The 23,027-nt window shown below is 24.4% G+C and overlaps 4 protein-coding genes across 6 annotated transcripts; 1 reads left to right on the top strand and 3 right to left on the bottom strand.

The window, feature by feature from the left end:
* Window positions 1-2,864: 2,864 nt before the first annotated feature.
* On the bottom strand, window positions 2,865-3,453 carry LOC122509842 (alanine--tRNA ligase-like). The gene is made up of 2 exons (XM_043624115.1): window positions 3,253-3,453; window positions 2,865-3,147 (listed from the first exon to the last, which is right to left on the bottom strand). The coding sequence occupies exons 1-2, from the start codon at window positions 3,451-3,453 to the stop codon at window positions 2,878-2,880; spliced, it is 471 nt and encodes a 156-aa protein (XP_043480050.1). The 3' UTR covers window positions 2,865-2,877.
* An 88-nt stretch (window positions 3,454-3,541) lies between these two features.
* On the bottom strand, window positions 3,542-7,834 carry LOC122509841 (leucine-rich repeat protein 1). The gene is made up of 4 exons (XM_043624114.1): window positions 7,517-7,834; window positions 6,822-7,358; window positions 4,775-5,064; window positions 3,542-4,036 (listed from the first exon to the last, which is right to left on the bottom strand). The coding sequence occupies exons 1-4, from the start codon at window positions 7,679-7,681 to the stop codon at window positions 3,814-3,816; spliced, it is 1,215 nt and encodes a 404-aa protein (XP_043480049.1). The 5' UTR covers window positions 7,682-7,834; the 3' UTR covers window positions 3,542-3,813.
* A 59-nt stretch (window positions 7,835-7,893) lies between these two features.
* On the bottom strand, window positions 7,894-22,807 carry LOC122509840 (vacuolar fusion protein MON1 homolog A). Of its 3 annotated transcripts, none has more exons than XM_043624112.1 (8): window positions 22,261-22,807; window positions 21,718-22,043; window positions 15,498-15,741; window positions 15,052-15,336; window positions 14,712-14,902; window positions 14,518-14,620; window positions 9,255-9,412; window positions 7,894-8,026 (listed from the first exon to the last, which is right to left on the bottom strand). In XM_043624112.1, the coding sequence occupies exons 1-7, from the start codon at window positions 22,468-22,470 to the stop codon at window positions 9,272-9,274; spliced, it is 1,500 nt and encodes a 499-aa protein (XP_043480047.1). In that variant the 5' UTR covers window positions 22,471-22,807; the 3' UTR covers window positions 7,894-8,026; window positions 9,255-9,271. The 3 variants fall into 3 exon arrangements, with proteins under 3 accessions (XP_043480047.1, XP_043480048.1, XP_043480046.1); XM_043624113.1 differs by lacking the exon at window positions 7,894-8,026 and having other exon boundaries at window positions 9,169-9,412; window positions 22,261-22,534; window positions 22,620-22,807; XM_043624111.1 differs by lacking the exon at window positions 7,894-8,026 and having other exon boundaries at window positions 9,169-9,412.
* Window positions 7,983-9,055, top strand: LOC122509843 (transcription initiation factor IIA subunit 2). Its single transcript, XM_043624116.1, has 4 exons — window positions 7,983-8,187; window positions 8,292-8,396; window positions 8,471-8,600; window positions 8,679-9,055. Exons 1-4 carry the CDS (start codon window positions 8,116-8,118, stop codon window positions 8,708-8,710), a joined length of 339 nt encoding a protein of 112 aa, XP_043480051.1. The 5' UTR covers window positions 7,983-8,115; the 3' UTR covers window positions 8,711-9,055.
* Window positions 22,808-23,027: the final 220 nt, after the last annotated feature.

The raw sequence follows: 23,027 nt of genomic DNA, 5'->3' as shown, positions 1-23,027 counted from the left end.
ATTTCTAATTTTGATAAATCTTTACGTTTCATGACCCCCTGATTCCAAAAAAATGGTTTTTAGAGAAGTGTCTGTCTGTCTGTCTGTCTGTCTGTCTGTCTGTCTGTCTGTAGAAAATTTTGTCTCGACGATAACTCGAATAAATTTTAACGAATCGTCTTGCAATTTGGGGTGCTTTTTTAGTCCATTAAAATAAAGCCTGAGTTCGTTGGACAGCTCATTTCGTCAAAAAACCACAAAAATACAAAACTTTTAAATTTTCAAAATTTTGTATTTTTTCCAATTTTCAAAAAAATATTTTTTTCTAATTTTTTCCTTAAATTTTGTACAAAAACAAACAACTTTTCCTTTAAACACTTTTTTGTACAACAAAAAACAAAAAAGTTATGAATTTTTTTAAAATTTTGAAATTTTCAAAATTTTGGATTTTTGACATTTTTTAAAAAAAAAAATTTTTTTAATTTTTTTCCTTAAATTTTGTACAAAAACAAACAACTTTTCCTTTGAACACTTTTTTGTACAACAAAAAACAAAAAAGTTATGAATTTTTTTTTTTTTTTTTTTTTAAGTTGTTGGGCCAGGTATATTTTTTAAGTTTTTGGGCCAGATTTAGCCAAACGGTTTATCTAGAACTAAAAAATTTTATTTTCATATTAAAATAATTTTTTTTGTCTCTCAACATTGTTTAGAAGTATTGCTTTACATATTACTCAGAAAATTTTTTTTTAAAGTTATTAAAAATTTAATTTTTTAGTATTTCTAAATTAAACAAATTTTTTCTTGAGTTCTGGTTGACCGATATAAAATTCGAAATATGATTTTTTTATTTTGAATTGCACTATTTGAATATATTTTTTGTTTTTAATCATTTTTACATTATTATCACATGAGAAAGTATTAGTTTGTAGTTTGTAGTTTTCTCTACAACATTTTTTCATAGAAAATTTTTTTTTTAAGTTTTTGGGTCAGGCCAGGTCAACTGGGTTAAAAAAATTTTATTGGTTTTCTAAAATGTTATAACTAAAATATATTCATAAAAGATATAACATTTTAGAAAATTAATGAAATTTTTTTAATACAGTTGTGCTGGTGTGACCCCTTTTTACATTTTATTTTTTGATCCTGTCTTGTTGGAAATGGTCTTTTACATTCTCATCACATGAGAAAGTATAAGATTTAGTGGAAAATTTACTTTTGCTAATTTTGTGAAATCTTTGCGTTTTGATGTGCTTTGAATCCAAAAAACATTAGGGAAAAGTCAGGGAATTTTGTTAGTCAAGGAAAAATCAGGGAAATTTTAAAAATTCTTTAATAGTCAGAGAATTTTGATCGAAAAAAACTACAAATTAAAAAACTTTGGTACTTAAAATATCAATTCAGTTTTTAATTTCGACGTTTTTGTAATATAGCTCATTATAATGGTCCCGTTACATTTTTTATAAGATTGAACCTTCTTACGGACATTTCAATGTAGAATATTAAATAATTTAAAAATTTGTTAGTCAGGAAAAGTAAAAAATTAGTTAGGGAAAAATCAGGGAATTTTGAAAATAAAATTTTGCGGCCACCCTGAACAAGGTCCGGCGATTACGTCTGTCTGTCTGTCTGTCTGTCTGTCTATCTGTCTGTCCGTAGACAAAAACTTTGTTTTTGTTACCTACGATACTGACAACATTGTAGAAAAAAATGAAGAGTAATATAGGAACGTTCGTTTTTTTGAAAGAAAGCTAAGATACCAGAGTAACTTTTCTAGGAAATAAACACTTAATTAAAACAAAAATGTCTGAGTAAATAAACAAAGAGTGAAAAGTTAGCCATTACGCTCCGGTCTACACTACACAAAAAATTTGATACTAATTCTTTAAAAATATTTTAGCTGCTTCTGCAAATCATGTTTTTACTAAGAGAATTAGTATAATTAAAAAAAACTTCACAATTTTAATCATCAAGACCAAAAATATACATTTAAATTCACATAATATCGCAATCATCAGCAAACTAAAACATGTGATGAGAATGTAATCCTTAAAGTCGTAGTAACTTTAAGAAAAAAAAATGTTTTATAAAACATATAATAGGAAACAAGAAAACAAATAATGCACAACAATTGCAGACCCCTGCGAGCGAAGCGAGCCACTTGCGCGCGAAGCGCGCAACAACACACGGAGCGCGAAGCGCGACGTGCGAAATAATCGCCGGAGCGCGAAGCGCGACGATCAATATTCGCGCGCCCCGAGGCGCGCTGAAACTTGCGAGCGAAGCGAGCCCCCGCGCGAAGCGCGGATGAGAATGTGTCCGCGCTTGCGCGGACAGATTTTTTTTTGAAAACAATTGAATTTCTTAAAAGAGTTTCTGTAATATTTAAAAATAACGAATTACCTAAGTTCTTAATGAATTTTAATTAAATATTTTAAACATGATTTTTTTCTCCAAAACGTTAAAAATTGTAATTCTAAGATGTTATTAATTTTGGTATGTATTTGAATTTTTGAAATAATATGTAATTGAAAGTACTGAAAATACTAAATTTAAAAAAATAAGAAGCTAATTTTCAATAATTTTCATTTTTAAATTTATGTTTAAAAATTTTTTATTAAGATTTTTGATAATTCAATTATTTTGAAAATTTACAATTAAAATTCTTCAGAAGTTGATTTTCAAAAATTCTATCTAAAAATTCTATTCTATTTTTCTATTTTACTTTAAAAAAATTAATTATTTTCTATTAAATTTTAGAAAATTTCAATTATATTCAAAATCTTTTTAATAGTACATATATTTGGAAAATTTATATAGAAAAATGATTCAAAAATAATTTTTGAAAGATTTGTTTATAGTTATTTTTTGCACTATAAAAACGAAATAATTTGGATTATATTATCCTAAAAAATGTGGTATTTTGTTGCAATATTTGGAAGAGAAGTCGAGAAAGTCGCATTTTTTAAAAATAAGTGTAAAAAATCTCAATTTTACTTTCGAATAATCACCAAAGGACCAATTTCCGAGCATTTCAAAAAATGTATGATGATACGTGTCCAATCCAACTTCTTCCAAATCATTATGTTTTCCACCAACTCTAATGCATTTTTGCGAATTAGCAACCCTTGGAAATGGAGGATCGTAGAGTCCCAATAATACGCCCTTAAACTTGAAAACAAAAATCATGAAGCAAAATAGAATTATTAATTAAAATAAATTCGATTTGGCTGGAAATAAATAGTGGAAATATTTTTCTTTAAATTAAATACTCACTTGATTCATTCCCGCATTTACAAAAGGTGTCGAAGGATCATTTAAATTCAAAATAGAACTCGATCGAATAAACGCATGATCTTTTAGAAAATAATCGAGAAATTCTTTTCTAATACTGTTCGCAGATTTAAACTTTTCATTAGTATTATAAAATCTTAATACTATACTCTTATTCACCAAATCAAAACGCCGAAATAACATTTTTGCGCAAATTGCCGCAATGCTTTTAGGTTATACGTTATTTCTTCTTAGACGAAAATAAACATATTTTTATAAAAAGAATAAGGCATTTTCTTTTTTTGTAAGAAAGCTCACTGCTTTATTTATGAAATTAAAAAACGTTATAGATATTCTTTTCAGTGTTTTCTGTAAAATCCTATCGTAAAAATAAATAAACACTGTACACGTGAAGATTTTTTTCTTCTGCAATCAGCTGATTCGGCACAGCAGACGACAAATTTCTATTCTAGCGGTAAAATTCAAATAGTATCAAATTGTATTCACTTTCAGTGCGCATGTTCTCTCACTCTTGACAATAATTAAAAAATAAAATAACATCATTTATCCAGAGTATCGCCTGTGACACGGTGTCGAACAAAAGTAACAATCAAACGGTACATACGAATATCCAGAAGCAATGACAGATGCAGCAAATCGATCTAAAGTGAGATCAACGGTACTTCGAATGTAGCTACTGAAGCAAGGATTTCCGCAAACACAGAATTGTGTATTATTTATATACTTGACCAAAGTTGCAGGTATAATGCTCGCATTGAAATGAATCCTGTAAAAATTATTTTTAAAAATTAATATTTTAAATATATTAAATAATTATTATTATAACTTATTATTTCGAACGTTAACTTTCACATTATAACAATATAATTTGGATCGCGAGCGATCCAACGAAATTACATTCTACAATTTAATTTCTGCGAAGAATTTTATAAATTAAGAAAATAATTGAATTCTTGCGAGAAATTTGATTAAAATTTTTGAAAATAATTAAATTCCTACGAAGAATATTATAATTTAAGAAAATAATTGAATTCTTGGGAAGAATTTTTAAATATTTTTAAAAATAATTGAAATTCTGTGAAAAATATTATTATTTATAAAAATAATTGAATTCTTGCGAGGAATTTGATTACTACAGTTTTTGAAAGTACTAGAATTCTTGTGAAAAATTTTATAATTTAAGAAAATTTATTTATTGAATAAATAAACAAAATAATTAAATTCTTGAAAAGAATTATAAAAAATTTTCAAAAATAATAGAAATTCTGTAAATCATATTATTTATTAAAATATTTGAATTCTTACGAGGAGTTTGATTAAAATTTTTGAATGTAATTGAATTCCTTCAAAGAATTTTATTATTTGAGAAAATAATTGAATTTTTGGGAAGAATTTTTAAATATTTATTTAAGTAGGACATTATACTAATGGGTCTTGAGCCCGTTAATCATAAAAATAAATAAATAAATATTTTTACAAATAATTGACATTCTATGAAAAATACCTTGCTTGATATACAACTTTAGCAGCAATTTCAACAAGATTGGGCAGTTTGAATCGAACTGAAATTATATTTTCTGACATAAGAAAATTATTGTTTGCTATATTCAATGTCGTTAGTCTTAAATTGCGTATACTTCCGGGAAGCTTAGAGAGATTATTTTTCGAAACATCCAAGTACTTCAATGCATCTAGACATCCTAAACTTTGAGGTAACGATTGCAGTAAATTTGTACTCAGTCTTAAAGTCACTAATGATCTCAATTTAATGATCGGGTCCGGTACTTCTGTCAACTGCAATAAAACAACACTTTTATGTAAAATTTTAACAATAATTAATATTTATAATAATCTATTTTTGCTTAAGTGATTTTGAATATTGCTATACAAAACAAAATAATTTAAATTAAACATTTATTTAGTTAAGGATTTTTTTTTTAATATTATACAAAATAAATTTTTTTTGTAAAGAATAAATATAAAATTAAAAGAGGCTAAATTAATTAAATATCTTCAAAGAATTGTATTAAAATTTTTGAAGATAGTTGAATTCTAGCGAAGAATATTGTTTATTTATGAAAATAGTCGAATTCTTGAAAAAAAATTTACTTAAATTTCTAAAAATAATTGAAAGTTGAAAATTTTTCTGAATTTTGTAATAATAATGGAGTTTTTTTTTAATAATATTAATAACATTTCTTCTAATGCTAATGCATTAGATCACTAACATTAGATTATGTTAATGATAGTAATGAATAATTTTATTAATATTAATTAAAATTTTGATTATTGAATTTTATTAAAAAACTTATGGAAATAATTGAATTCTTCAAAGAAATTTATTAAAATATCCAAAAATATGTGAATTTTTTCAAGAAATTCTAATCGAATTGTATTAAAAATAATTGAGAAGAATTTTTTTTTTTTAAATTGAAATTCTGTGAAAAATATTATTTATAAAAATAATTTAATTCTTCTGAGAAGTTTGATTAAACTTTTTGAAAATAATTGAATTCCTGCAAAGAATTGTATAATTGAAGAAAATAATTAAATTTTTGAAAAGAATTATAAAAAATTTTCAAAAATAATTGAAATTCTGCGAAAAATATTATCTATTTATAAAAATAATTGAATTCTTGCGAGATATTTGATTAACATTTTTTTAATTACTCGAATTCTTTCTATTTTATAAAAAGTTTTTAAAATAATTGAATTCCTGAGAAGAATAAATTTTATTTTATTTATAAAAATAATTGAATTCTTGCATAAGGAATTTAATTAAAATTTTTAAAAATAAATGAACATGAAAAAATATTATTATTATTTATAAAGATAAGTCAATTCATGCCAAGAATTCAATTAAAATTTTTGAAAATAATTGATTTTCGACAAAGAATTATAAATTAAATTTCTTGAAAGTAATGAAATTCTTCCAAGGAATTTAATTAAAATCGTATTCTCATAATTTTTTTTAAAAATGTTATTAAAATTTTTGTAAATAATTGAATTGTGACAAAGAATTTCATTAAAAAATTTTTTAAAACAATGAAATCTTGTCGATAAATTTTAATAAAAATTTGATTTAAAATAATTGAATAATTGATTTAAAATAATTGAATCTTGTCGAGATATTTTACTAAAATTGTTTTTTTTTTTTAATTTTCGTCACTTACGAAAATAATTGAATTCTTCCTAAGAATTTTATAAAAAAAATTTAAAAACTATTGAATTTCTGAGAAGAATATCGATTATTTAGGAAGATAATTGAATTCTTGCCAAGAATGTAATTAAAATATTTTAAGATAATTGAATTCCTGCGAAGAATTTTGTTATTTATGGAAATAATTGAATTCTTTCCAAGAATGTTATTAAAATTTTTTGAAGATAATTGAATTTCGGCAAAGATTTTTGTTATTTATGAAAATAATTATTGAATTCTTGCGAAGAATTTTGTGAATTTGTTCAAACTTTGTATCAAAAAAAAGGTTCAAAAATTTTAGTTGATATAAATTTTAGAATTAAATATATATATTTAATAATAATTAATTTACCTCATTAGAACTGAGATCCAATAATTTTAAATTTCTCCCCAATTTCAATTGATCCATCCATGTCCACTTTGTTTTTGGACATTTGTGTAATTGATTTTGTGACACATTCAATTCTTGTAGATTTGGCAAATTTCCCAAGTCCTTTGGAAGACTGTTTATACAATTATTTGACAAATTCAAAATTCTCAAGTTTTGTAATTTCAAAATATTCCTGTCAAAGGATTTTCTCTCTAAACCAGCGAGATGTAGTTCCATAACTTTTCTTGGAAAACCTTCTAATACAGGATAACCAGCGGCACTTTTAACTACCATTTTCGTTTTTAATGCATCTTGAAGATTCTTTGCCTTTAATTCAGTCATTGATAATACGGACGCATCCAATTTATTCGAATGTCCTAATTTTAAAACGTGAGCAAAACTTTTTAGTTGAATCGCATCCGATTTTATTAAAATATCGTGAGGCGGCTGTTTCAAGCGTATTGTCATTTTTCCTTCGTTTATACATTTTGTGAATACGATTTCAATGTTGTCACTTAACTGAAAGTAACGTGCATGGTGAATAATTTTTATTAATTTATTTAGAAATTGAATTCAAATTCAATGAACAAGTGAATTTAAAGTCAAGCAACAAGTGAATTTGAATTCAATTGACAAGTGAATTTGGAAAAACAATGTGAGGCTTGGAAAGTTTTTACCTTGTACTTAATACCCTGTTTATTTTCCATAGTTTGCAGCAACAGGTACAAATCATTTTCGGTAGATTTGAGTTTTCCTATTGAAAGACAAGATTTTTTCGGCTTTCTTTTAATGTTTCCTTCACATAACCTATTATTCACTTCTACTGTACACATCAACTTCATCGTTATTTTTAAATTTCACAAATTATTCTAATAATAAAGTTTAGAGTGTTAATTTACTCCCCTAGATATTAATATTATTTACAGTCATCCGGGACCTTTTAAAACATTTAGAACATTCTACTGCTACTGTAAACCTTGTAAACAAACGATCATCATAGGATAAACAAACCGGTATTATTGTCAGTTTAAATGGCTCAGTTCAGTAAGTTCACTCTAGGTGGGCTGCTATCGACCAATCAGAAAGCAGAACAACACATCTTTCGTCACTGTGAATTGCACTCAAGTTTAAAAGTCCTGCCACGTAATATTTATGTATTGCACTTTATGCTGTTATTCCTAACCTTACTGCAAGTGTAAATTGTCAACAATTAGTGCGTTTGTCATTGAAATACCTCTAAAAAGTGAATAATTAGTTGTAATAAGTTTAATTCAACATGTCTTATCAATTATATAGAAATACTACGCTAGGAAATACTCTGCAAGAAAGTCTAGATGAATTAATTCAGGTAAAATTGTCTTGTCAGAAAAATTTCTCTTCTTCTTGAATTTTTTTCTTATATAAAATTACGTGACTTTTAATAAAACTTATTTTTTAAATTGTATTTCTCAGTATGGACAGATTACACCACAACTTGCGATTAAAGTATTATTGCAATTCGACAAAGCTATCAATCAGGCGCTTGCAACTCGAGTTAAATCAAGACTCACATTTAAGGTATTCTATTTTATTTTATTTTAATTAAATTAAATTCTTTTATCGTTTCTTCAAAAAAAAAAAATTGTTTACAGGCTGGCAAATTAAACACATACAGATTTTGTGACAATGTTTGGACTTTTATGCTAAATGATGTTGAATTTCGAGAAGTTCAAGAAGTGGCCATAGTCGATAAAGTTAAAATAGTTGCATGTGATGGAAAAAGTAAGTTTTTTCGATTTTTTACATTTCTTTCAATAAATTTCCTACATTAATAATAAAAATTATCAATATTTTTTTCAGCCCTAGATGCGGATGCTGCTCAAAAACGATAATATATCAAAAAATTTTACAATACGCAATTTTTTCATGTAGATTTTACAAAGAAAAGCGAACTTTTGGATGAAAATAATTTGTATTTCTCACTATATTATATGTGCCAAAAGATTATTTAAAAATTAGTATGTTTGGACGATATTCAATTTTTTGAGAATAAATGAAGACAAACGGTTTTTCATTGTTTGTATATTTGTTTTATACAAAAATTGAAAAGAGTGTGAGTGATGTTTACGTATTTCAAGGTTAAACGAAAAGTGAAAGTGTTTTTAAAACACAATTGTATATGAACACGGAAAAATGTTAAAAGTAATTCAACTCAAATATATAACTATTCCATGAAATCTTATCATCGTGTAAAAATAAATTTTTTCTTCTTTTAAATGCGAGTCACATTCAAGGTCAGTAGAATAAATTTTAAGAAACTAAAAAAATCGTAGGTCATAAATAAGTCATATAGTTTTTAATATTTATTCAATATATTAAGTGAAAAATATTTTTTTGTCACAAATAATGTACAATAAATACATAACAATATCTTACCTAATTTTTTTGTTTTTTTAAAATGTCGGTGGATTTAGAATGAATAATCGATCCTCTTCTTTTTTTATCCATTTTAACATTTTACTAATTGCATTGATGGCATCGGGTTTTGTAACTAGAGGTCCAAACGTAGCGTAAAGTTCAAAACCGGATGTAACCTTTAAAAATTTATAATATTTAGAAATTTATTTGTACATTTAAAAAAAATTCAAGGTTAAACAGGGCTCGAATTAGGTCCGTAAATTTGTTTCACCTCCGTAAAAGTCAGTTTTTTTGAAAAAAAGGTCCGCAATTTGATTGAAAAAGGACGAAAAGTTTGTAAATTGTAGGGGAGAGGGCCCTAAGGTGGTCACCCATCTTTTGAACGACTGTAGATTTTAAATGGAATTATATATAAAGCTCAATAATACGGCGTTTGAAACTTTATCTTATTACCTAACTTCCTATCATAAAGTTTTTTTCATTTCATTAATAAAAAAAAAGTTATGGCACTTTTTAAAAAAAGTTGAAAATTCGACTTTTAAAAAAGTGGCCCCAAGGTGGTCACCATACAAAAATTCACTAAAAAAGTTTTTAAAAAATGTAAAAAACGTATTACTAAGTTGTTTATTTAATATTAATTGTTTTTCAGGATCACAGAAACATATTACATATTTTTTTTTGCACTTTGTCCTTTCGTCAAAAATGATACTTTTTGTGTATGTATTAGACAGGTAAAATTTTGAAAATAATTCTATTTCATTATTATTCATCATAAAACTTGAAAATTGATAATATTCACATTCACAGTGATAAATGTTGATAAATATGGCGTATAAACACATTTTCATAAAAAATCAAAAGTGACCACCTTGTGGCCAAAAAAGTGTCCACCTTAGGGCCAAGACACAATTTTTTAAACGTTAATGAAAAAATTTTTTAAAGCACAATATTAATTATATTCATTTGGAATATTATTGTACGATATATAAAGATAATTATAACGATTTTTACTAATTTAAAATGGTTAATTTCGATGATTTTAACACCCTGAGAAAAAAATTTCTCGATCATTTAAAAACAGAAATTTTACGACGTTCACGTTACAAAGAGACTCATACGACTATTTACCTCAAAACTTTACTAAAATCTTTGTCTTTTCAAATAATAACAATAACAAAAAACATTTGAAGATACTAACTAATATACAAAAATTTTCTTAGGGTGACCACCTTAGGGCCCTGACCACCTTGGGGCCCTCTCCCCTATAATATCATTTGGAGAATTTTAGAGAAATTAGAAATTTTCTCTTCAAAATTTCAATTATGTGTATAAATAATAAAAATCGTCTCCGAAATTCAATTGAGCGGATGGGAAGAAGAACTCGATGTGACGCTCCGCTGCACGCTGTATTGTCAGTCAAGAGTTCCAAATGCCGATAAAATTAAAGTTTGAAATTTTAAATTTTAAAAAGTGCTACATTATAGAAAATAAAGAGGCGCATCTTTTTTTCCTTTGAATTTTTTTTATAGGACAATTAGTTTAAATAGTAAGTGCAAAAAGCTAAAAAAATTTTATTTTTATTTTTCATTCAATTTTAAAACATAAATCATCGTAGTTAAGACAAATATTGATAAAATTAATCGGTATTTGATATACAAACTCGTTAGGGTCTATAGAAGACGATAACATATCAAAAAACTTAAAAATTATTAATTGTTTAATAATATTTAATTATTATTAATGATCTACCAGCAATCACATTTTCTTACCTTCGCCGACAAAAAGTCAGTGGGGAAGTTTCGAATTAAAAGAACTTCCAGTGAGACATTTGTTCTTCAATGTATAAAGATGTTTTCTGAAAAATTTCAAATTGATTTATTGAAAAGTTTAGAAAATATCGAAGTTTAAACAAATTGCGCGTGGTGCGCTAGCGAGTCGCCGTGTATAGAGAATTATATTCTGTGTATAAATGATCTGCTTCTCATAACTTTTACATATACATTTATTTACTATCGCAAATAAATTGTTTTCAATTTATTTATATTGATAAATTAAAATTGATTTAATGTTTAAATTAATAAATTTTTACTAAATGAATAGAATAAAATATTATTTATATTACCTATATGAATAAATATTTTTCTTATTAATTTGTTATTTAAAAATATTTTTTTGTATAAAATTTTCAAATATCTATAATAATAATGTGGACAAGAAAATATTTTCAAACTTTCCATTTTCAATATTTAAATTTCTTATCTACAAATTATTATTGATAGTTCGTAATTATTTCGTTATTTACGTTACAAATTATTGTTAAAAATTTTTACGCTTTAAGAATGTGAAATATTACCTTTAACGTTATTGTTAAAATATGTCATTAGAACGAAAAAGGAAATATTATGATGCGTCAAAAGAAAAGTGGAAAAATTTAATTAATGTATATTTAGTATTTCATTAAATATGTTATTAAAATGCCTTAACATTAGTTTGAGTTATTTATTAACATTTATTAGTATTTAAAAAATATTTTATTTATTTTTATTTTCACATATTAAAATGTGTTTAATTATAATAATTTAATATAAGGTTTCAATATTATATATTACATTTAAAAAATGTTTAAATAATTTTATTATTTATTATTATAAAAGTTTAATATAATTGAAAACAATTTATTTGCGATAGTAAATAAATGTATATGTAAAAGTTATGAGAAGCAGATCATTTATACACAGAATATAATTCTCTATACACGGCGACTCGCTAGCGCGCCACGCGCAATTTGTTTAAACTTCGATATTTTCTAAACTTTTCAATAAATCAATTTGAAATTTTTTAGAAAACATCTTTATACATTGAAGAACAAATGTCTCACTGGAAGTTCTTTTAATTCGAAACTTCCCCACTGACTTTTTGTCGGCGAAGGTAAGAAAATGTGATTGCTGGTAGATCATTAATAATAATTAAATATTATTAAACAATTAATAATTTTTAAGTTTTTTGATATGTTATCGTCTTCTATAGACCCTAACGAGTTTGTATATCAAATACCGATTAATTTTATCAATATTTGTCTTAACTACGATGATTTATGTTTTAAAATTGAATGAAAAATAAAAATAAATTTTTTTTAGTTTTTTGCACTTACTATTTAAACTAATTGTCCTATAAAAAAAATTCAAAGGAAAAAAAGATGAGCCTCTTTATTTTCTATAATGTAGCACTTTTTAAAATTCAAAATTTCAAACTTTAATTTTATTGGCATTTGGAACTCTTGACTGACAATACAGCGTGCAGCGGAGCGTCACATCGAGTTCTTCTTCCCATCCGCTCAATTATTTTCAAAAATTTTAATAAAATTCTTGTAAAAATTTCAAATTATTTTTAAAAATTTTCCTCAATTCAATGATTTTCAATATCTACTATTTTAATAAAATTTTCCAAAAGAATTCAATTATTTAAATAAAAATGTTGATAAAATTCTATGCAAACATTTAATTATTTTCATAAAATAATAAAAATTTTACAGGAATTCAACTATTAACAGATTTTTTTATAAATTTCTTCGCAGTGATTCGAATTATTTTCATAAATAATGAAATTTTTCACAAGGATATTTTTGAAAATTTTAATAAACTTCTGTGAAAAATTCAATTATTAACAAAATTTTGTTTAAATTCTTCCCAAGAATTTAATTATCTTCTTACATAAATAATAAAATTCTTAGCAGGAATTCAATTATTTTTATAAATAATACAAATTTCACACGAATTTAATTATTTACAAATGTTTTATAAATTTCTTCGCAATAATTAAATTATTTTCATATTATTATAAAACTTTTTACAGAGATTCAATTATTTTCATAAATAATGAAATTCTTTTTTTGAATTCAATTATTATTATAAATAATAAAACTCATCGCAGAATTTCAATTATTTTTAGTACAATTTTTATCGAATTCCTCAAAAAATGTAATTATTCTTAAAATTTTAATTAAATTATTCAATAAATTATTTTTTTTGTTCTTAAATAATTGAATTCTCGTAGAATTTTCTAATAAAAATTGATGTAAAATTGCCTTTCAGTTAAAATTTGAAATTATAATTAAATATTAAAAGCATTATTGCATGAATTTTTAGAAATATTTGAATTTTGAAGAAGTTTCAAATTAAAATCTTTGAAAATCTGAATTTTTTATACTTTTCACTAACAATTCTGTAGAATCAGTTTTTTTTGAAAAAGTTTAATTTAATTTTTTTAAAATTATTTAAAGTTTTTATATTCTAATATATTATATATTTAATTGAAGAATTTCCGAATAATTGAAATTTTGTAAATTTAAATTGTCAACAAATGTATTTGAAAATTGTCAAAAAATTTATCAAAAATTATTCAAAATAATGGATTTATAGAAATACTTTAGTTAAAAACACTTAAAAAATTTGAATTTTGTAGAAGTTACAAATGATTGCAGAAATTCAATTATTATTTTCAAGAATATTAAAATCCTTCGCAGATATTGAATTATTTTCGTAAATAATAAAATTTCTACGAAGGTTTTTAATACTTGAAAATAAAATAAAAATAGATGAAATAATAATTTCAATTATTTTTAATACAATAATTTATTTATTTTTGAATTTAAGTAATTGAATTCTAGTAGACTTTTCTACTAAAAATTGATTTAAAAATGAATTTCAGTTAAAATTTTAGATAATAATTGAATTTTGTTTTTAAATTATTTGAAGTTTTTATTTTCTAATATATATTTAATTCAAGAATTTTTGAATAATTGAAATTTCGTAAAATTAAATTGTAACAAATGGATTTGAAAATTCTGAAAGAACTTTTTCGGAAATTATTAAAAATAATTTATTGGTTTAAAGAATTTTAGTTAAAAATGGTAGAAAATAATAATTGAACTGAAATGATGAAAATAATTTTGAAGAAGTTACTTTTACAATATTGTTATAATATAAAATAATGATTTTATCACTCGGTCATCTTTAATTATTTTAAAACATGAAGAAATCGATTGCTCCGAGTCGAAGACTCGGAGTGATCGATATCATCATGTTTTATAGGTAAGAAAAAATTTAATTTATAGTTTTAAGTAAAATGTTATCTTATTTGACTCGGACTGGTCATATTTTTGTCCGCAGATGGTCCGTAATTTTTAATTTTTGGTCCGTAAAGTCTGTATTTTTAGATATGTATTTTGACTGGTTCGAGCCCCAGGTTAAATTTAAATATTTTAATTAATTTATATTTTTACCCAAGCCAGCATAGTTTCTTTGTCAAATTGTTGAAAAATTAACTTCAAGGGACGACTGGAAGTGTGCAATCTGTGATGTAAACATTGATACGAACCAAGTAGCCTAGAAAAGACAAATAGAATTAAGTAACAAAAAAAATTTGCCAGTTGAAAATTTTAATTATTCCGTGTTAATATCTCAAATTGAAGTCTACCTTTCGATTTCCTCATCGGAATTGTAAGGGGGCTGAAAACCAGGACTCCAAAATTGCGCCGTGGTTCTGCATTTATAAAGAATGTGACGAATCTCAGGTAAACCGATTTCGGCAGTTGTTATTGACATTTTATTCATTGATTCATTTATTGCTTCTAAACAATTTGTTCTTCGTAATTTTTCCATTATTTTCTAGAAAAAAAGAATTACTTTTATTATTAGATTAGATAGATTTATTATTAGATTAGCGAAGCCTATAGGCTTCGCATTAGTTAATTGAACAAAAATAGCAAAAAGCAGGTTTAATAATTTTTTTCCCATTTTATACAAAATTCACATACTTTTTTCGCCTCGGATAAAGTAAAGAATACATCTCTATCTACGGTGAGCAATAATAAACAAGCCTGACAGTCTTCTGATAAATATGATACATGACCGTGCATAAAGCCATTGGCATCAAATTTTGGTAAACAAATTGGTGTCCAACTCTCGGCCGTTTTAAATGACTCCGAACTACTCACTAAATTTTGTATCAAATGCAAATCCGCTGGATGAATAAAACATTTTTTCATTCTCACCAACGTTACCAATTGATTATTCGCTAAAAGTATTGCAAACACTAAATCCTGAAATTGAATGTTATAGAAAATATTAATCATCAGGTGAAGTAAATTCTGTATTAATTAATTTAATATTAATACAGTGCAAATTAATTCGATATTAATTAATACAGTGCTAATTAATTCAATAGGTATTAATTAATTGAAAACAATTGAATAAAATTTACTTTAATTTTTCCACAAATTTGAATGATGGTTTGTGTTATTAAATCTCGTATTGATGGTAATATTGGTAAACATTTAACAGCTCCTAAAAAGAATGCCGGCTCTCTGTCCATAAAATTTAATAAATGATCTATCAATCTCTCACTACCAGACAAAAGTCGTCTCAAATCAAAATTTCTCCTTTGATCATAGACTTTCGTTAATTGTTTCTGTGTCAATACTGACAGTATTTGATTATAAACATATCTGTAAAAAAACAAAAAAACATATTTAAAAAAAAGGAATAAAAATATTAAAAATTAAAATATAAAAAATATAAAAATAGTTATTTATAAATTATTGAATTTCTATATGAAGAATTATTATTATTTATGAAAATAATTGAATTCCTGCAAATTTTTTTGATGAATTTAATTAAAATTGTATTAAAAACAATTCAATTTATTGAATAATTGAATGTTTCTTAAAATTTAATTCTTATAAAGAAATTTTTATTAACTAATTTTTAAATAACTGTATTCTCTTGACAAATCTTAATAAAATTTTTTAGAAGGGTTACATTTTTCAAGGAGTTTGATTAAAATTGTATTAAAAATTATTATTATTTATATATGAAAATAATTAAATGTTTGCGTACAATTTTATTAAACTTGTTTTTAAATAATTGAATTCTTTTGGGTCATTTTATTAAAATAGTAGATATTGAAAATTTTTGAAAATAATTAAAATTTTGACAAGAATTTTATTAAAAGTTTTGAAAATAATTGAATTTTGAAGAATTTTTTTTTATTTATAAAAATAATAATTGGGATTTTGTCGAGATTTTCTTGTAAATTTTGAACATAATTGAATTTTGTGATAAGAATTTTATTATTTTTAAAAATAATTGAATTTCTGCAATAATTTGTAACTTCTTCAAAATTAAATTTTTTTTATTGTTTTTAACTAAAATTCTTCTATAAATCCATTAATTCAGGGAAAGTAGAATTGGTCAGGGATTTTTATTAAAGTACTGAAAAAAATTAAATTTGCAGGATTCATAATTAGTTTTATTTTATTTTTTAATATATATTTAATTAATTATTAAAAATCATGGATTTATAGAAGAATTTTAGTTAAAAACACTAAAAAAAAATTGTATTTTAGATTAGTTACAATTTACAAATGTTTGCAAAAATTCAATTTTGTTCAAAAATTTTTTTAAATTCTATTGAAAATTTCAATTATCTTTAAAAATAATAAAATTCTTCTTCAAAATTCAATTATTCTTATAAATAATAAACATTTCACAGGAATTCAACTATTTACAAATTTTTTATAAGTTTTTTCACAATAATTCAATTATTTTCATAAATAATAACATTTTTTACAAAGATTCAATGATTTTCATAAATAATAAATTTTTTTACAAAGATTCAATTATTTTCATGAATAAGAAAACTCATCATAGAATTTCAATTATTTTTAATACAATTTTAACCGAATTCCTCGAAAAATGTAATTCTTCTGGTAAATTTTATTAAAATTCGTCGAAAAATTTCGATTATTTAAAAATTTGTTGATAAAATTTTTTATGAGAATTCAATTTTGAGAAAAATTCATTTATTCAATAATTTTTTCATTTTGGTATTTAAATAATTGAATTCTCAGAATTTTCTAATAAAAATTGTTTTTAAAATGAATTTCAGATAAAAAATTTAAAATAATTGATAATTGTTCATTTCTTTCTTTCGAAGAATTTTAATAAAATTTTTTAAATTAATTAAATTAATTAATTCAAATCCTGAGAAGAATTTTATTATTTAGGAAAATAATTGAAGTTTTGCAACGAATTTTATTAGATTTTTTTTTAAATAATTGAAATCCTGTGAAGAATTTTATTATTTAGGAAAACAATTGAATTCTTGCAACGATATTTATTACATTTCTTTTAAACAATTGAAATGTGAAGAATTTTATTATTTATGAAAATATTTGAATTCAAGCAAAGAATTTCATTATTTGTGAAATGTAATTAAATTCTTGCAAAAAATGTTTGAAAATAATTCCATTTTTCGAGGAATTCATTTAAAATTGTATTAAAAATAATTTAAATCCTATGAAAAATTTTATTACTTTGGTAATAATTAAATTCTTACAACGAATTTTTTACATTTTTCTAAATAATTGAATTCTTACGAAGGATTTTATTAAAATTTTTGTAAATAATTAAATTTTTTTTTTTTTGAAAAATTTTATAAAAATTTAAATTATAATAAAATTTATTCAATTTCAAATGGTTTCAATTGGAGAGTCAGAATATTCTTTTGGGTCAGGGAAAAAGTCAAAATTTTTTCTGGAAATCAGGGAAAAAGAAAATTAATTTTTTGTGACAACCCTGAATTAATTAAATATATATTGACAAATTTAAATAATTTTAGAAGATTTTGAATTATTAAAATTTTTCAAAAATCTAAGTTCATTACAATTTCTAATTTAATTCATTAAACATTAAAATTTTATAAAATTTCAAATTAAAACCGTTTGAAGTTCATTTATTTATGAAAATTGTAAACGCAACTCTTTTAATATTTAATTAAATTCGAAATATTTAAGAAAAATTATTTATTAAATAATTTATTTATTTTATGATAGTTGTTAAAAGTTATTTAAAAAAAATTCTTGTCAGAAATTGAAAAAAATTGAAGGTTTTGTATTAAAATTCGTTGTAATTTTATAGTTTATGAGTCAAACAAAAAAGACACAAAAATTCAGAATTTTCTTATGAATTCTAAAAATTTATTTTTTTCAGTACTTTTTAATAAAAATTCCTGACTTTTCCCTGAATTCTTCATGTCAGAATATACAGGATGTCCAGCGATTCTTTAAAAAAAATTCAAGGACTTTTCAAGGTTTTTAAGGTCCAAAATAATTTTTTTCAAGGTCCATTTTTAGGGTAGTAATTTTCAAAATATTTGTTATTTATAATCGAGTGTAATAGAGTAAGTTCTGTTTATTAGTTTTCCTCAATAAGTGTATTTTAAGTAAATTTTTACTTCCTCTCTAAAATTAAATTAGTAAAAATGATTACTAATTTGATTTAGAGACTGACTTTTTTCTTTTGAAAAAGTAAATTTTACTAATAAAAAATCATTTCTACTAATTTTTTAGTGAAATTTACTAATTAAAAAGCAAAAAGTCAGTAACTAATGCAAATTAGTAAATATTTTTACTAATTAAAATTTAGAGAGTACTTATAAACAATTTTATAATTTCTACATACAACAGTTATTCATAAATAACTTTAAATACAATTTATTGATAAAATATTAGAAATATAAAGAACATCGATTTAAGAAACATCAATCAAAATTGTTTTTAAATAATTGAATTCTTTTGGAAATTTCTATTAAAAATAATTGATATACAAATTATTGAATTAAGAAAATTTGTTGAAAATAATTGAAATTTTGCAATGAAGTTTATTAAATTAAGGAAGATTTCGACTATATCAGCAATTAGTGACATCTATTAGACGTCAATTGAACTCTTTGGTTTAGAGTCAGGTGTTATTCTTTAGATAATTATTCCGATATGGTTGTCGGTAAATAATTATTTTCTTGAATTTAATTTTTGATCTGAAAAAATAAGCTGCGTGAACGACTGCACTGTGCATCTGTGAGGACTCGAACCCCAGTTAATAGCTGCCTTTCGCGGGACTAACGCCTACCAATGCACCATGCCAACACAGCCTGGACGTTCACGTTTCTTATAATCTCAGATCAAGCCCATACACTAGTCGAAGAGCTGTATAGTTAATGTAGGAAATTATTTGCTGATTAAGAATTTTAATTAAGGAAGATTTCGACTATATCAGCAATTAGTGACATCTATTAGACGTCAATTGAACTCTTTGGTTTAGAGTCAGGTGTTATTCTTTAGATAATTATTCCGATATGGTTGTCGGTAAATAATTATTTTCTTGAATTTAATTTTTGATCTGAAAAAATAAGCTGCGTGAACGACTGCACTGTGCATCTGTGAGGACTCGAACCCCAGTTAATAGCTGCCTTTCGCGGGACTAACGCCTACCAATGCACCATGCCAACACAGCCTGGACGTTCACGTTTCTTATAATCTCAGATCAAGCCCATACACTAGTCGAAGAGCTGTATAGTTAATGTAGGAAATTATTTGCTGATTAAGAATTTTAATTAAGGAAGATTTCGACTATATCAGCAATTAGTGACATCTATTAGACGTCAATTGAACTCTTTGGTTTAGAGTCAGGTGTTATTCTTTAGATAATTATTCCGATATGGTTGTCGGTAAATAATTATTTTCTTGAATTTAATTTTTGATCTGAAAAAATAAGCTGCGTGAACGACTGCACTGTGCATCTGTGAGGACTCGAACCCCAGTTAATAGCTGCCTTTCGCGGGACTAACGCCTACCAATGCACCATGCCAACACAGCCTGGACGTTCACGTTTCTTATAATCTCAGATCAAGCCCATACACTAGTCGAAGAGCTGTATAGTTAATGTAGGAAATTATTTGCTGATTAAGAATTTTAATTAAGGAAGATTTCGACTATATCAGCAATTAGTGACATCTATTAGACGTCAATTGAACTCTTTGGTTTAGAGTCAGGTGTTATTCTTTAGATAATTATTCCGATATGGTTGTCGGTAAATAATTATTTTCTTGAATTTAATTTTTGATCTGAAAAAATAAGCTGCGTGAACGACTGCACTGTGCATCTGTGAGGACTCGAACCCCAGTTAATAGCTGCCTTTCGCGGGACTAACGCCTACCAATGCACCATGCCAACACAGCCTGGACGTTCACGTTTCTTATAATCTCAGATCAAGCCCATACACTAGTCGAAGAGCTGTATAGTTAATGTAGGAAATTATTTGCTGATTAAGAATTTTAATTAAGGAAGATTTCGACTATATCAGCAATTAGTGACATCTATTAGACGTCAATTGAACTCTTTGGTTTAGAGTCAGGTGTTATTCTTTAGATAATTATTCCGATATGGTTGTCGGTAAATAATTATTTTCTTGAATTTAATTTTTGATCTGAAAAAATAAGCTGCGTGAACGACTGCACTGTGCATCTGTGAGGACTCGAACCCCAGTTAATAGCTGCCTTTCGCGGGACTAACGCCTACCAATGCACCATGCCAACACAGCATTTTTTATTAAAATTTTTGAAAAAAATCGAATTTTATTACATACTTTTGAAAATAATTGAATTACTGCGAAGAATTTAATGCCAAATTTTAAAACAAATTTCATTAAATGAATATTATTAAAATTTTTAAAAATAATTGAATTACTGCAAAGAATTTAATGTCAAATTATGAAAAAATTGATTTTTGGGAAAAATTTATGCAAATTCTATTTTAAATAATTGAATTAATGTAGAAATTATTTTTTTTAAATAATTGAAAGTTTGTGTAGAATTTTTTTAAAACTTTTGTTTAATAATTAAATTCTTTCGTGAAATTTTATTAAAATAATAGAATATTGAAAATCATCGAAGTAAGAAAAAATTTTTAAAATAATTTGAAATTTTGCCATGATTTTTATTAAAATTTTTTTTAAATATTTGAATTCTTGTGATGAATACTATTATTTATATTAAAAACATTGAATTTTGCAATGAATTTTATTAAAATTTTATTAAAATGTTGACCACAATTTTCTTTTTGATTTTTTGAAAATAAATGAATTTCTGAGAAGAATTCAATTAATTTATAAAATAATTGAATTCTTGTGATGAATATTGTTATTTATGAAAATAATTGTATTTTGCAATGAATTTTATTAAAGTACCTGAATATAATTGAATTTTGGCGAAGAATTTTTATATTTATAAAGATAATTGAAATATTGACGAGAATTCAATTTAAAACATCAAGGAAATAAATCTCACTTTTAAGAATTTTAATTTTTCAAGTTTTTGTCATAAAATTCAAGTACTTTTCAAGGTTTTCAAGGTAGCTGGACACCCTGATATATGATTATTATAATTATAATAATAAAACTATATATATATTCCAATTTATATTTTATTTATAATAAAAAAAATTTGAATTAAAAATTTTTGCCTTCTATTATTTTTAAAATTGCTAATTTTATTTAAAAAAGAGTGAATGAGAAGTCAGCCGCGCGCGAATTGTTGCTAGTTGAAGAAATAATGATAAGATTTAATAAAAATGTTTGATACTTACGTTAATTGTAAAACAACTTGTGAGACACTTTCTAATGTTTTGGAGACAGCAACTAATATCAATGGTCCTTTAGTAGCGAAAACAAAACAAGTATCTCCTGCATGCACTGACCTAATCATATCGTCACTTGCTTGAACAAATGATACCAGAGCTTGCATTACTCCCATCACGGTTACTAATTTATCTTCCGAACTGTATCGCGAATAAATTGGCTTTCCAGCTTGGCTCAAGACAAATATGTGTTTTTTACGTGAAAGCCACACTTTACAAGTCAAAGGATCAACAGTTTCAATGCAATTTTGACTCAATTGTTCAGTTAAATCCTCCTGTTTGTAAAAGCAAAGAATTATTTTCATTACAATAAAAAGAATATCGTTTATCATTTGTTTTACATATGTACATCATTTAAATAATAAAAATAAACTGGTAATTAGTATTTAGAATCAAATAATACAATAAAGTGGTAATATTGCTTTTAAGGGAAATTAGAGAATTGTTTAATAACTTTTTTTTTGGGGAGAAAATCGGTTTTTTCCAACTTACACAAGAATTATCCTTACTGTCTTTCTGCAGTGTTTTAATTGTATTGGTTGATTGTTCATTACTTTGTGTTTCATTTTTACTACTTGTCATTGCTTGCTCATAATCTTCGTAATTATCAGTTGTAACTAACATAGTCTCTGAAGATGCTCCAGGTCTTATCTCACAATCCATGTTATCAGAGATAACATTCTCAAATTTCTTTGTAGCCATTGCGAAAAAAAAGTACAGAACAGAAAACACTTTACACGAATTCTTTCATTATTACACTAATTCACTAATTGAAAAAGAAAATTAATATTTTAGCTATTCTTTTGTTTCTTTAATTGTTGCAAATATTGCAAAAAGATTATTTATCGTACATTGAAGGTTAGAATTTTTTTTCCTTTTCGCATCATTTGCATTTGCCTTCTGTCAATTTCCTTCTAATTTTATTAAATTTACTCTAATTTAATTAACAGTCATTTTTTTATTATATTTTAATTAAAAAATGACAGGTACTCGCAAAAATGTATAGAAAGAAAAAAAATTCTTTTGACAATAATTTCCGATAGAGCTGTCAAAATCTAAAGTTGACATCTTAATTTTTATTGGTGGATAGTTTACAGCAGTGGACAATTTTAATTGGCTGGGTAATATTGCAAAAGAAACATCATCCAATAAAAAACAAGCATGATAAAATATTATAGAAAAAAGAAAACAAATGAATAGGACTTAAGGTTATTTAACTGTTTCGCGGTTATATTTTAAATAAGGCTCCAAAATACACA

Source organism: Leptopilina heterotoma, unplaced genomic scaffold, assembly GCF_015476425.1.
Source record: "Leptopilina heterotoma isolate Lh14 unplaced genomic scaffold, ASM1547642v1 Lhet_63, whole genome shotgun sequence".
Classification (NCBI taxonomy): Eukaryota; Metazoa; Arthropoda; class Insecta; order Hymenoptera; family Figitidae; genus Leptopilina; species Leptopilina heterotoma.
The sequence above is the reverse complement of the archived record's forward strand: the minus strand, read 5'-3'. Positions and strand labels throughout refer to the sequence as shown.

What these genes read in the sequence shown, in the direction of transcription:
- LOC122509842 (XM_043624115.1), bottom strand. Translation starts at nt 3,453, where the DNA reads ATGTTATTTCGGCGTTTTGATTTGGTGAATAAGAGTATAGTATTAAGA. An exon ending in TAAATGCGGGAATGAATCAA is followed by an intron (nt 3,148 to 3,252) that starts GTGAGTATTTAA and finishes TTTGTTTTCAAG; the next exon opens with TTTAAGGGCGTATTATTGGG.
- LOC122509841 (XM_043624114.1), bottom strand. Translation starts at nt 7,681, where the DNA reads ATGAAGTTGATGTGTACAGTAGAAGTGAATAATAGGTTATGTGAAGGA. An exon ending in AACAGGGTATTAAGTACAAG is followed by an intron (nt 7,359 to 7,516) that starts GTAAAAACTTTC and finishes CGTTACTTTCAG; the next exon opens with TTAAGTGACAACATTGAAAT. An exon ending in AAAGTTGTATATCAAGCAAG is followed by an intron (nt 4,037 to 4,774) that starts GTATTTTTCATA and finishes TAATTTTTACAG; the next exon opens with GATTCATTTCAATGCGAGCA.
- LOC122509843 (XM_043624116.1), top strand. Translation starts at nt 8,116, where the DNA reads ATGTCTTATCAATTATATAGAAATACTACGCTAGGAAATACTCTGCAA. An exon ending in GTCTAGATGAATTAATTCAG is followed by an intron (nt 8,188 to 8,291) that starts GTAAAATTGTCT and finishes TGTATTTCTCAG; the next exon opens with TATGGACAGATTACACCACA. An exon ending in AATCAAGACTCACATTTAAG is followed by an intron (nt 8,397 to 8,470) that starts GTATTCTATTTT and finishes AATTGTTTACAG; the next exon opens with GCTGGCAAATTAAACACATA.
- LOC122509840 (XM_043624112.1), bottom strand. Translation starts at nt 22,470, where the DNA reads ATGGCTACAAAGAAATTTGAGAATGTTATCTCTGATAACATGGATTGT. An exon ending in AAATTTGTGGAAAAATTAAA is followed by an intron (nt 15,337 to 15,497) that starts GTAAATTTTATT and finishes ATTCAATTTCAG; the next exon opens with GATTTAGTGTTTGCAATACT. An exon ending in CTTTATCCGAGGCGAAAAAA is followed by an intron (nt 14,903 to 15,051) that starts GTATGTGAATTT and finishes CTTTTTTTCTAG; the next exon opens with AAAATAATGGAAAAATTACG.